Genomic DNA, 13,879 nt, shown 5'->3' with positions numbered 1-13,879 from the left:
CCCGTTCAGGGTCAGGTTAGGAGGGGGCAGGTCAAAATCTAAGCCCCTGATTGGCTAATCTGAGCCGCTAAGATCAAAGACAGAAACAGAGAGATGAAACAAAGGGGGGAGGCAGTCAAACCCACTAATGAACTCAATCTATTTACACAGCAGCACTGGGCAGAGGGAGATGTGTGTATTGGGGGTTGGTAGTGTGGCTTGTTTCTCATACATACTCTCCTAATCCTCAAAGCCGAGGTACGTGCAGAGAGCAGCACACACTCTCGCATTCAGATCCAGACATGTGCGTATGAACGTACTTACTTTAACGCTCAACACAGGAGATGAGAAGCAGGTACAGGGAGTGAACCATTTAATATAGACGGACATGCAACGGAACAAGAAAAGCGTCTGGACATAAACACGACAAACAATGCAACTAGGGAACAACAGAGGAGCAGACATATATGCAGGGACAAATCAACAAAGTGAGGGAGTCCAGGTGAGTCCAATGAGCGCAGCTGCGCGTAATGATGGTAACAAACGTGTATGAGGGGTACTCTGGCGCCCTCGAACTGGAGCAGGTGTGACATACTTACATATGCCCTCCCAGGCCCACCAATGGCTGCGCCCCTGACCAGCCATGTGAAATCCATAGATTAGGGCCTAATAAATGCATTTCAATTGACTCATTTCCTTATATGTACTGTAGTATTTGTCTGTAATTAAGCCCCTTTGTGGGGGAAAACGCCTTCTGATTGGCTGGGCCCGGCTCCCTGGTGGGTCAGCCTAGCTCCTAAGTGGTTGGGTCTATGCCCTCCCAGGCACACCCATGGCTGCGCCCCTGCCCAGTCATGTGAAATCCAAATATTTGGAAATTATTTAAATTGATTGATTTCCTTATATGAACTGTAACTCAGCAAAATCTTTGAAATTGTTGCCTGTTGCGTTTATATTTTTGTTCAGTGTGTGTGTAATTATATAACACACACACGTTCAAAAGTTTGGGGTCACTTAGAAATGTCCTTGTTTTTTTAAAGAAAAGCAAAAATTTTGTCCATTAAATATCAAACTTATCAGAAATACAGTGTAGACATTGTTAATGTTGTAAATTACTATTGTAGCTGGAAACGGCTGATTTTCTATGGAATATCTACATGGGCGTACAGAGGCCCATTATCAGCAACCATCATTCCTGTGTTCCAATGGCATGTTGCGTTAGCTAATCCAAGTTAGCTAACATAAAAATAAAAAACTGAAATACCTTACATAAGTATTCAGACCCTTTGCTATGAGACTTGAATTTGAGCTCAGGTGCATCCTGTTTCCATTGATCATCCTTGAGATGTTTCTACAACTTGATTGGAGTCCACCTGTGGTAAATTCAATTGATTGGACATGATTTGGAAAGGCACACACACCTGTTTATATAAGGTCCCACAGTTGACAGTGCATGTCAGAGCAAAAACCAAGCCATGAGGTTGAAGGAATTGTCTGTAGAGCGCCGAGACAGGATTGTGTCGAGGCACAGATCTGGGGAAGGGTACCAAAAAAAATGTCTGCAGCATTGAAGGTCTCCAAGAACACAGCGGCCTCCATTCTTAACCTTTCTAGGACACACGTTCCGCTAAAACATTTCTCCGCCATGGAGTCAACAGAAATACGAAATTACATCATAAATATTCCCTTACCTTTGATGATCTTCATCAGAACGCACTCCCAGGAATCTTAGTTGCACAATAAATTGTTGTTTTGTTCGATAATGTCAATTATTTATGTCCAAGTAGCTACTTTTGCTAGCACGTTTAGTATACATGTCCATGCAGGTCCAGGCGAACGCGGACGAAAACTTCAAAAAGTTATATAACAGGTCGAATAAACTGGTCAAACTAAGTTGAGAATCAATCTTTAGGATGTTGTTATCATATATATCCAATAACGTTCCAACCGGAACATTCCTTTGTGTCTACAGAAGTACTGGAACGCAAGGCAATATCATTTGGAATGCGCGTGACCAAGAACTCTGCCAGACCACTTCCTGAAACGGTTCCCATCCGGTCCCACATCGCAGTAGAGGCTTCATTCGATGTTCTACAGACTGTTGACATCTAGTGGAAGGCGTAGGAAGTGCAAACAAATCCATATCTTACTGGGATTTGAATAGGCAACCAGCCTCAGAATTTCCACTTCCTGTTTGGAAGTTTGCCTGCCATATGAGTTCTGTTGTTATACACAGACATAATTCAAACAGTTTTAGAATAAATATGCATATATTAGCATCTGGGACAGAGTAGGAGGCAGTTCACTCTGGGCACGCTATTCATCCAAAGTGAAAATGCTGCCCCCTATCCCTAAAAAGTTAAATGGAAGAAGTTTGGAACCACCAAGACTCTTCCTAGAGCTGGCCGTCCGGCCAAACTGAGCAATCGGGGGAGAAGGGCCTTGGTCAGGGAGGTGACCAAGAACCCGATGGTCACTCTGCCAGAGCTCTAGAGTTCCTCTGTGGAGATGGGAGAATCTTCCAGAAGGACAACCATCTCCGCAGGACTCCACCAATCAGGCCTTTATGGTAGTGGCCAGACGGAAGACAATCCTCAGTAAAAAAAAAAGCACATGACAGCCCGCTTGAAGTTTGACAAAAGACACCTTTCAGGCCATGAGAAACAAGATTCTCTGGTCTGATTAAACCAAGATAAAACTTTTTGGCTTGAATGCCAAGTGTCATGTCTGGAAGAAACCTGGCACCATCGCTATGGTGAAACAAGGTGGTGGCAACATCATGCTGTGGGGATGTTTTTCAGCAGCAAGGACTGGGAGTCTAGTCAGGATCGAGGGAAAGCTGAACGGAGCAAAGTACAGAGAGATCCTTGATGGAAACCTGCTCCAGAGCGCTCAGGACCTCAGACTGGGGGGGAAGGTTCACCTTCCAACAGGACAACGACCCAAGCACACAGCCAAGACAACGCAGCAGTGGCTTTGGTACAAGTCTCTGAATGTCCTTGAGTGACCCAGCCAGAGCCTGGAATTGAACATCTCTGGAGAGACCTGAAAATAGCTGTGCAGTAACACTCCCCATCCAATCTGACAGAGGTTGAGAGGATCTGCAGAGAAGAATGTGATACTCCCCAAATACAGGTATGCCAAGCTTGTAGCGTCATACCCAAGACGACCCAAGGCTGTAATCGCTGCCAAAGGTGCTTCAACAAAGTACTGAGTAAAGAGTCTGAATACTTCTGTAAATGTAATATTTCCATTTTTTTGATAAATTAGCTAAAATGTCTTAACCAGATTTTGATTTGTCATTATGGGGCATTGTGTGTAGATTGAGGGGAGAAAAAAAAGAATTTAATACATTTTAGAATAAGGCTGTAACGTTAAAAAATGTGGAAAAACTCAATGGGTCTGAAAACTTTCCAAATGCACTGTTGACACCTACTCATTCAAGTTTTTCATTATTTTTACTATTTTCCACATTGTAGAAAAATAGTTTAGACATCAAAACTATAAAATAACATATGGAAACATGTAGTAACCAAAAAGTGATTTATTTAACAAAATATATTTTATATTATAGATTCTTTAAAGTAGCCACCCTTTGCCTTGATGACAGCTTTGCACACTTGGCATTCTCTCAACCAGCTTCATGAGGTAGTCACCTGGAATGCATTTCAATAAACAGATGTGCCTTGCTAAAAGTTAAATTGGTGGAATTTCTTTCCTTCTTAATGCGTTTGAGTCAATCAGTTGTGTTGTGACAAGGTATACAGAAGATGTCCATATTTCAAAAACAGCTCAAATAAGCAAAGGAACGACAATTCATCATTACTTTAAGACATGAAAGTCAGTCAATACAGAACATTTCAAGAACTTTGAAAGTTTCTTTATGTGCAGCCACAAAAACCATCAAGCGCTATGATGAAACTGACTCATGAGGACCGCCACAGGAAAGGAAGACCCAGAGTTACCTCTGCTGCAGAGGATACGTTCATTAGAGTTACCAGTCTCAGAAATTGCAGCCCAAATAAATGCTACAGAGTTCAAGTAACAGACACATCTCAACATCAACTGTTCAGAGGAGACTGCATGAATCAGGCCTTCATGGTCAAATTGCTGCAAAGAAACCACTAACAGCCACCAATAAGAAGAAGAGACTTGCTTGGGCCAAGAAACACGAGCAATGGACATTAGACGGGTGGAAATCTGTCCTTTGGTCTGATGAATGAAAATTAGATTTTTGGCTCCAACTGCCATGTCTTTGAGATGCAGCGTAGGTGAACGGATGATCTCCTCGTGTGTGGTTCCCACCGTGAAGCACGGAGGAAGCGTGATGTGTGGGGGTGCTTTGCTGATGACTGTCTGGTTTATTTAGAATTCAAGGCACACTTAACCAGCATGGCTACCACAGCATTTTGCAGCCATCTGGTTTGGGCTTAGTGGGACTAACATTTGTTTTTCAACAACCTCCAGGCTGTATAACGGCTATTTGACCAAGAAGGAGAAAAACGGAGTGCTGCATCAGATGCAGTGAGGTAAAAATACTACTTATGTACTTTACACAAGTAGCTTTTTGGGGTATCTGTACTTTACTATTTATATTGGACTACTTTTACTTCACTACATTCCTAAAGAAAATGTTGTACTTTTTACTCCATACATTTTCCCTGACAACCAAAAGTACTCATATTTTGAATGCTTAACAGGACAGGAAAATAGCCAAATTCACACACTTATCAAGAGAACACGTGGCCATCCCTACTGCCTCTGGTCTGGAGGACTCACTAAAGACACATGCATCTTTTGTAAATAATGTTGGAGTGTGAACCTGGCTAACCGAAAAAATTTAAAAAAAGAATATGGTGCCGTCTACTTAATTTAAGGAATTCTAAATTATGTTTACATAAGTATATTTAAAACCAAATAGTTTTACTCAAGTGGTATTTTACTGGCTGACTTGAGTAACTTTCTATTAAGGTATCTATACTTTTACTCAAGTATGAGAATTGGGTACTTTTTCCACCACAGATCAGATGACCTGGCCTCCACAATCACCCGACCTCAACCCAATTGAGATGGTTTGGGATGAGTTGGACCACAGAGTGAAGGAAAAGCAGTCAACAAGTGCTCAGCATGTGGGAACTCCTTCAAGACTGTTGGAAAAGCATTCCTCATGAAGCTGGTTGAGAGGATGCCAAGAGTGTGCAAAGCTGTCATCGAGGCAAAGGGTGGCTACTTTGAAAAATAAAAAATATATTTTGATTTGTTTAACTCTTTTTTGGTTACTACATGATTCCATGTGTTATTTCATAGTCTATTTTCTGCATTGTAGAATAATAAAGAAAAACCCTGGATTGAGTAGCTGTGTCCAAACTATTGACTGGTACTATATGCACGCACATACACACAATCCCATTGTAGGATCGAATTCTTCCAAATCAGAGGGTAAATGCTGGGTATGGGGGAAGTGCAGTACTAGGCTAGACAGAAACACACAAACACAGCCCTAGACAGAGCCTCATCTATCATGAAAGAGTGTAATGCTCTAGTGGACATAATGCATTCTCCCCTTTCTTCCTTCTTTGTCTCCCTCTCTCATGACTGGTTAGTGAAGAGGCATACTGTGCACACAGAAATTAGGGGTCGAGTGTAGGGGAGGAGGAGGTCCTAATTCTTAGGACATGCAGTTCTTGGATTTCACAATTCATTAAGCAATTGAAACTGCAGAGAGAAAGTAGACATTCCATAACAAAATCAGCTGCTTTGCATTTGGCCATAATGGTTTGAAAGTGCCAGCGGTTTGCTACTCTGTGTGTGTTACCTGTATGTCCTGCAGTAGTTCTTGTTTCCTACGGCGGATGCTCTCCAACTCCTGTCTCTCCTCGGGACTCAGATCATCAGGTACTAAGAGGGGGGAGGTGAGAGTGAGAGTGAGAATAACAGTGCTCTGGGTCACCATGGCAACATAGCCTAGATCAATCAAAATAATACCTCCAACACCCTCCTAGCCACTGAATGGGGTGACACACACACACTAAAAACCAGCCACATCCCTCTCTCCATCCCACCCTCTCCCCATCCCACTCACAAGACCAACCAAAACCTTCCAGACGCCCACACAGGCCTGAACAATATATACAGTACAAAGATAAGAGAAAGAGAGAACCACATGTCCATCGGGGAGGAAGAAAGGACACACCCATTACACCATAGGGCAGCTGAAGTAGGCTGAGCAGGAGACCAAACTATCAGCTTCCATTTTAACATTGGAGCCGAGAATAACATCTCATTTCCGCGAGCACACACACTCCCAAAATCCATGTGATATTTCATCAGGGGAGGAGAACAGGATCAAAATGGATTACATACAAGCTTTTTTGGGGGGGGGGATGATAAGGAGCGCGATATGGTGGGTCATGTTTCAGAGGACGCATGACTCGACCTTCGCCTCTCCTGAGCCCGATGGGGAGTTGCAGCGATGACACAAGATCGTAATTGAAATTGGGAAAAGTGGGATAAAATAAATTCTGGCTTGTGAGCATTAAAACATTTCCATAATTTCAGCCCAAGCAGCGAACTGTCAACCATGGAGGCCAGAGTGACAGTCAGTGAGACGGAGAATGCAGGTAATGACAAACATTTACTTAAAAGGAAATAGTTAACCTTTATAGGTCACATTTTTTAAACCTATGGTAGATTGAATGTTCACTGATGATTATTTTCATGGTTTTTCAGCCCTGGAGGCCAAAGTAACAGCCAGGCAGGTAGAGGTGGAGGAGCTGATGAGAGAGATCGCCAGAACATCAAATCAAAGTTTGTCACGTGCGCCGAATACAACAGCTCCCCTTACAGTGAAATTCTTACTTACAGGCTCTAACCAATAGTGCAAAAAAAGGTATTAGGTGAACAATAAGTAAAGAAATAAATACAACAGTAAAAAACAGTAGCGAGGCTATAAAAGTAGCGAGGCTATACAGACACCGGTTAGTCAAGCTGATTGAGGTAGTATGTACATGTAGATACGGTTAAAGTGACTATGCATATATGATGAACAGAGAGTAGCAGTAGCGTAAAGAGGGGTTGGCGGGTGGTGGGACAATGCAGGCTAGTATTGGTTGTTTACCTTAGTTCAAAAGTAGAAATGGCCCATTTATAATTTTTTTGCAGTAGATCAGGGTTTCCACAACTCGTAAAAATTATTAATTGACTATGGCTTTTCAAATCACCCAGTATTGCTATCTGCAGCGTTAGTTCTAGGCAAATGTTGCAATTCTTCAGCCATTCCTGGATCTGTGACCAAAAACGAGCTACATATGGACAAAGCCAAAATAAATGACCTAATGACTGCCTCCTCACAGCAGAATCTGCAGAGCTGGGAAGATTGTATCCCCCATATATATAACATTCTATTGGTTGCAAGAATTTTGTATAGTAATTTAAATTGAAAAATTCGATGTTTTGAATCCGGCATTATTTTGCATATCAATTCATAAACCAAGTGCCATGGAATGGGTACATCGAAAATCTCTTCCCAACTATTTATATGGCACAATTGTCTGTTTTTTGGTCCTTAAATAAAAACATACCAATTTCATTTATCACACTTTCCTTTAACCATTTGTTCTTTAATACAGGGCCAACAAGTTCCTTACTTTTTCCCCTTCTACTTGCCTCTTCCATTTTTGTGGTAATGCTGCAATTAGTTGGTTGTAATTTTGGGTAGAGCAGACATGTCCATATGTCTGTGTTAGCAAAGCTGCATGTGTGACATAACTCTACCAGTCCTATTTATATCATACGCTTAAAAAAAAAGTATAATTTTATTCTTCGGGGTTGGCGCCCCCCCCCCCCTCGGGTTGTGCCGTGGCGGAGATCTTTGTGGACTATACTCTGCCTTGTCTCAGGATGGTAAATTGGTGGTTGAAGATATCCCTCTAGTGGTATGGTGGCTGTGCTTTGGCATAGTGGGTGGGGTTATATCCTGCCTGTTTGGCCCTGTCCGGGGCTATGGGGCCACAGTGTTTCCCGACACCTTCTGGCTCAGCCTCCAGTATTTATGCTGCAGTAGTTTATGTGTCGGGGGGCTAGGGTCAGTATGTTATATCTGGAGTATTTCTCCTGTCTTATCCGGTGTCCTGTGTGAATTTAAGTATGCTCTCTCTAATTCTCTCTTTCTTTCTCTCTGAGGGCCTGAGCCCTAGGACCATGCCTCAGGACTACCTGGCCTGATGACTCCTTGCTGTCCCCAGTCCACCTGGCCGTGCTGCTGCTACAGTTTCAACTGTTCTGCCTGCGGCTATGGAACCCTGACCTGTTCACCGGACGTGCTACCTGTCCCAGACCTGCTGTTTTCAACTCTCTAGAGACAGCAGGAGCGGTAGAGATACTCTCAATGATCAGCTATGAAAACCAACTGACATTTACTCCTGAGGTGCTGACCTGTTGCACCCTCGACAACCACTGTGATTATTATTATTTGACCCTGCTGGTCATTTATAAACATCTGAACATCTTGGCCATGTTCTGTTATAATCTCCACCCGGCACAGCCAGAAGAGGACTGGCCACCCCTCATAGCCTGGTTCCTCTCTAGATTTCTTCCTAGGTTCTGGCCTTTCTAGGGAGTTTATCCTAGCTACCGTGCTTCTACACCTGCATTACTTGCTGTTTGGGGTTTTAGGCTGGGTTTCTGTACAGCACTTTGTGACATCAGCTGATGTTAGAAGGGCTTTATAAATAAATACATTTGGAGAAAGAAAAAATCTTTGAAAAAAACGTTTTTTTTAATCAATTAGTATATTTGAGTTTAACCATACTATTTGTTGTATTATTTGTTCTGTTTTTTCAGGTGGATTAAACTGAAATTGCAACCAACTTTCTAAGGCTTATTTATAAAATAATGATATTTTGGAGATTATTTCCTTTTCAAACAACCAAATCACTTGGTTGTAATCTGAATAAAGGGAAAACTGCCATTCTTGAACATAGGATGAGACATTCCTACCAATTTACTAGAGAACCAGTTTGGATTTAAGTATAACTTTGAAAGACTGTTGCCTTTAGTGAGAGGTCTAATGCTTTAATATTTCATAATTTCTGCCCTCCGAAATCATATTCGCTTTATAAATAGGCCCTTCAAATAAAATTGAATATTTTTTGTTCATATAAATTAACAGCAGGTCACTAGGTGTAGGAAAAACCATAAGCAAATAGGTAAACTGTGATATGACTAAAGAATTAATCAGGGTGATTTTTCCATAAATAGACAGGTATTTTCCTTTCCATGGTAGCAAGATCTTATCTATTTTTGCTAACTTTCTAAAACAATTTATTGGAGTGAGATCATTTATTTATTTTGGGATTTGTATTGAGAGTATGTCCACATCTCCGTCAGACCATTTCATTGGTAAACTACACGGTAATGTAAAATTAGCATTTTTTAGTGATCAATACGTAATATCATAATTTGGTTTTAATCCAGAGAGGATAGCAAAAGTATCTAGATCCTCTATGAGGCCGTGGAGAGATTCTAATAGTGGTTTTAAAAGAACATGAATCAGTGTACAATGACACCTTAGTTTTTAAGCCACGGATTTCTAATCCCTTAATATTATTGTTTGATCTAATTAACAGCTAACATTTCAATGGCAATAATAAATAGATATGCCGATAGTGGACAACCTTGTTTTACTCCTCTAGATAGTTTAAAACTTTGAGATGTAGCCATTAATTACTATACATAACTTTAACCCATTTTATAAGAGATTTCCCAAAATTGAAATATTCTAGGCTTTTTATATATAAACTCCAGTCGTACTTTATCCAAAGCCTTTTAAAAATCAGCTATGAAAACCGGGCCTGGTGTCCCCGATATTTCATAGTATTCTATTGTTTCCAGTACTTGTCTTATATTATCTCCAATGTATCATCCACATAAAAAAACCTGTCTGATTAGGATGAATAGTATCTGACAATACTTTAATTCTATGCGCCAAGCATTTTGCATCACAACACTGAAGTGTACGAGGTCTCCAATTTTTTTAATGGACTGGATCTTTATATATACACACACACACCACTTCGGTCCTGTTTCAGTAATAATGATAGATTATCAGACACGCAACAAGAAGGTCTACCATTTATATAGGAGTGGTTAAAACATGCTAATAATGGTCCTCTGAGTATATCAAAAAAAGTTTTGTATACTTCCACTGGTATGCCATCCAGCCCTGGAGTTTTCCTAACCATAAAGGCTTTAATTGCATCAAGAAGTTCCTCCTCTGTAATTTGGCCTTCACATGAGTCTCTGTACAAATGTTAATTTTACATTATTATTAGGAAAAAAATCCATACAATTAGCTTCAGTTAGTGGAGATGGAGGAGACTGAACTTAAAACATTCTTAACTTCTAAGATAGGGGGCAGCATTTTCACATTTGGATGAAAAGTGTGCCCAGAGTAAACTGCCTCCTACTCAGTCCCAGATGCTAATATATGCATATTATTATTAGTATTGGATAGTAAACACTCTGAATTTTCTAAAATGTTTGAATCATGTCTGACTATAACAGAACTTATTTGGCAGGCAAAACCCCGAGGACAAACCATTCAGATATTTTTTTTTATTTTTTTTGAGGTCACTCTTTTCAATGGGTTTTCATTGGGAATCCAGATTTGGGACCTTCCTGCAGTTCCTATCGCTTCCACTGGATGTCAGCAGTCTTTAGAAATTGGTTGAGGTTTTTCCATTGAGAAATGAAGAAGTAGCCATGTCCAGAATGAGGCTCCAGTGAAGAGTACTGTTTGTTAGGAGGCGCGTGACCAGAAAGTATGCTACACATCGTTTTCCTCTGGTATTGAACACAGATCATCCCGGCATCAATTTTATCGATTATTTACGTTAAAAAAAATACCTAAAGTTGTATTACAAAAGTAGTTTGAAAAGTTTGGACAAAGCTTACAGGTAACCTTTGAGATATTTTGTAGTCACGTTGTCGAGGTTGGAACCAGTGTTTTTCTGGATCAAACAAATAAATGGACATTTTGGATATATAGACGGAATTAATCGAACAAAAGGACCATGTGTGATGTTTATGGGACATATTGGAGTGCCAACAGAAGAAGCTCGTCAAAGGCATGAATTATATCTTTATTTCTGCGTTTTGTGTCACGCCCTGAGGGTTGAAATATGATGGTCTGTGATTGTTAGCTGGGGTGCTATCCTCAGATAATAGCATTGTTTGCTTTCGCCGTAAAGCATTTTTGAAATCTGACACGTTGGCTGGATTCACAACAAGTGTAGCTTTAATTTGGTATATTGAATGTGTGATTTCATGAAAGTTTAATTTTTATAGTAATTTATTTGAATTTGGCGCTCTGCATTTTCACTGGATGTTGGCCAAGTAGGACGCTACCGTCCCACATATCCCAGAGAGGTTAAAGTACTTTACTTCCTCTTTCAAAATATCATTTGGTGAATCATGTGTGACTCCATCATTTGTAACAAGTTTCAATAAATAAATAAAATTTGGTAGCATTTCTATATTGAAGTTTGAAAAAGAATTTGGTGCATTTTCCCCATATTCCATCCAGTTCGCTTTATTTTTATAATATATTACACTGGATATTTCTTGAATAAGGTCCTCCATTTCTTTTTGTTTTTCCTCTAACTTATTCTGTGCCTCTACGGTACAGTTTTTATTGCTATCTAACTGTACTGTTAGTCCTTCAATTTCCTTTGTTAATATGGAATCTTTTGATCTAAATTGCTTATGTTTTATAGACGAGTACTGAATTGCATGGCCTCTAAAGCCACACTTAAAAGTGTCCCATACAATAAGGGGATTTGCTGTACCTATGTAATGTTTGAAAAAGTCAGCTATAAATTCTTCTGTCCTAGTTCTAAATAATTTGTCATCTAGTAAGCTTTGATTAAATTTCCAAAATCCTCACCCACGTGGAAATTCTGTAAGAGTAATATATATGCCAATAATGTGATGATCTGACCGCATTCTGTCCCCTATCAACACTAACTTTTGGTGCCAGAGAGATTTGACATAAGAAAGTAGTCAAGATGACTAGCTTGATTAAGCCTCCGCCATGTTTATCTCACTAGGTCAGGGTATTTAAGTCTCCATATATCCACTAATTCCAATATATCCATGACATTCATGATTTCCTTAAGTGCCTGAGAGTGAATGTTTGTAGTGTGATTTCCTTTCCGGTCCATAGAGGTATTTAAGACCATATTAAAATCTCCCACTATAAGAGTCTAGTGTTGCTTGTAGAGTAATAAATTCATATATATACACACATACATACATACATACATATATATATATTTTCAAAGAAGTTTGGATCATCATTATTTGGACCGTATCGGTTAATAAGCCATATGTTTATTGTCCAATAACATATTTAAAATAATCCATCTACCTTGATCTGTTTGGACAATTTGCATTTGGATCAAAATTACTGTTAATTAAAAGCATCCCCCCCTTTTGAATTTCTTTGCCCATGGGAGAAATACATTTCACCCCCCAGTCCTTTTACCACAAAGCTTCATCTAAAATTGTTGAATGAGTTTCCTGTAAAAAATAGATATTATATTCCTTCTCTTTTAGCCAGGTAAATACTGATAGTCTTTCCTTATTATCTGCTAAGCCATTACAATTGTAACTGGCTATACTTATTTCACCACTCACCATAATGAGACAACTTTCAATTCTATTTATCAAAATATATGTTCGTAAACGTACCATTAAAAAAAGTAACATGATTGAGTGTCTATATATAGCTGTACCATGATATTTGCATTGCTACTAAGTAAACCTCCAATTGGTCCCCACTATTCCACCAGCTAAAAGCCCTCATCCGGAGTTGGGTTGTCATCCCAATGCCCGGCAGACCACCCCAGACCCCCCGTATCCCATAGCCCTGAAAAGACTGGGATCCATCCTTCAAAAAGAGCAAACAGAGCCATTTACAGAACAGAAGTAGATCACCCGCCAAATGTATTTCCATCGCCCTCACCTCGATTATATATATATATAAAAAATCCTGTTTCTTATTTTCCATAATTAGCTATTAAATGTGTAGCAGCTTTGAGAATTTCCTTGTATAGTATGCTCTCCCTTTAGGGGGCTTTGGCTTTGCAAGAAAAACCCTGCCAAGGCAGCTCAGAATCTTGAGGCGGCAGTGCTGCTCTAGGTCTCTGACCACATTTTGGCTGCACACAGTTAGGGACTTCTCCTTAGTATCTGGGTCATTCAGGTGGGTGTCTACGGTATAGGGTTGTGGACCATTCCATCAATATAGAATCATAAATTAGATATAATTTATTTTAAAAATGTAGTTCCCCATGATAGGACAGTAAATAAATTAAATGTATAATTTATTTTTAAAACACTGTTCCACTATGATATGACAATAAATAAAAGACGTATAATTCAGTATAAAAAGTATATCCATCATCTGAACAACATTGAAAGCTCTCACACCCCCGCTCACAGCAACACATTGGTTCTGGGATATGCAACCATTCTCTCACTCAACGCCACACTTTCCCCAAACATAAAAAAACACACCACACCATCCACACATACTGTGCCTTCTGTTTACTGAGTTTTTATCTTCATCATGTTGAATTAGTGCTTTTGTGTTCAAATATAACTTAATTGGAAGATGGATTGTAATAATACAATCTATAACCGGGCTAGAATTGCGTTTCATTATTTTCCTCATCTATAAGAACTTTGTAATTTTTAAAATAGCAATGGAGTAGTCTTTGTGTCTCTGAACAACTGGTTATCAATATATAGTTTATCGACGAGAGCTACTCGTTTCCCTTTTAATCTATTTTCCTTGAAAATTGGATACAGAACTTTACGCCGTTCTGCAATTTCCTTC

At 39.8% G+C, this 13,879-nt stretch overlaps 1 protein-coding gene and 1 long non-coding RNA gene across 9 annotated transcripts in view; one reads left to right on the top strand and one right to left on the bottom strand.

The window, feature by feature from the left end:
- LOC120029970 (cytohesin-1-like) overlaps positions 1-13,879 on the bottom strand; it is a 44,913-nt gene that overhangs the window by 11,151 nt on the left and 19,883 nt on the right. For 7 of the 8 annotated variants that reach the window (XM_038975279.1, XM_038975281.1, XM_038975283.1 and 4 more), the window contains exon 2: positions 5,795-5,877. In XM_038975279.1, coding sequence (XP_038831207.1) covers positions 5,795-5,877 — 83 coding nt within the window. Of the gene's footprint in view, positions 1-5,794; positions 6,854-13,879 lie in introns of those variants that run through there. The other variant, XM_038975278.1, reaches the window with a different exon arrangement.
- On the top strand, positions 201-6,870 carry LOC120029972. The gene is made up of 3 exons (XR_005473613.1): positions 201-481; positions 6,538-6,599; positions 6,709-6,870. It is a non-coding gene; the product is annotated as an uncharacterized LOC120029972 (long non-coding RNA).

This window comes from Salvelinus namaycush, chromosome 35 (assembly GCF_016432855.1).
Source record: "Salvelinus namaycush isolate Seneca chromosome 35, SaNama_1.0, whole genome shotgun sequence".
Classification (NCBI taxonomy): Eukaryota; Metazoa; Chordata; class Actinopteri; order Salmoniformes; family Salmonidae; genus Salvelinus; species Salvelinus namaycush.
This window is presented reverse-complemented; position numbering and strand designations above follow the sequence as displayed.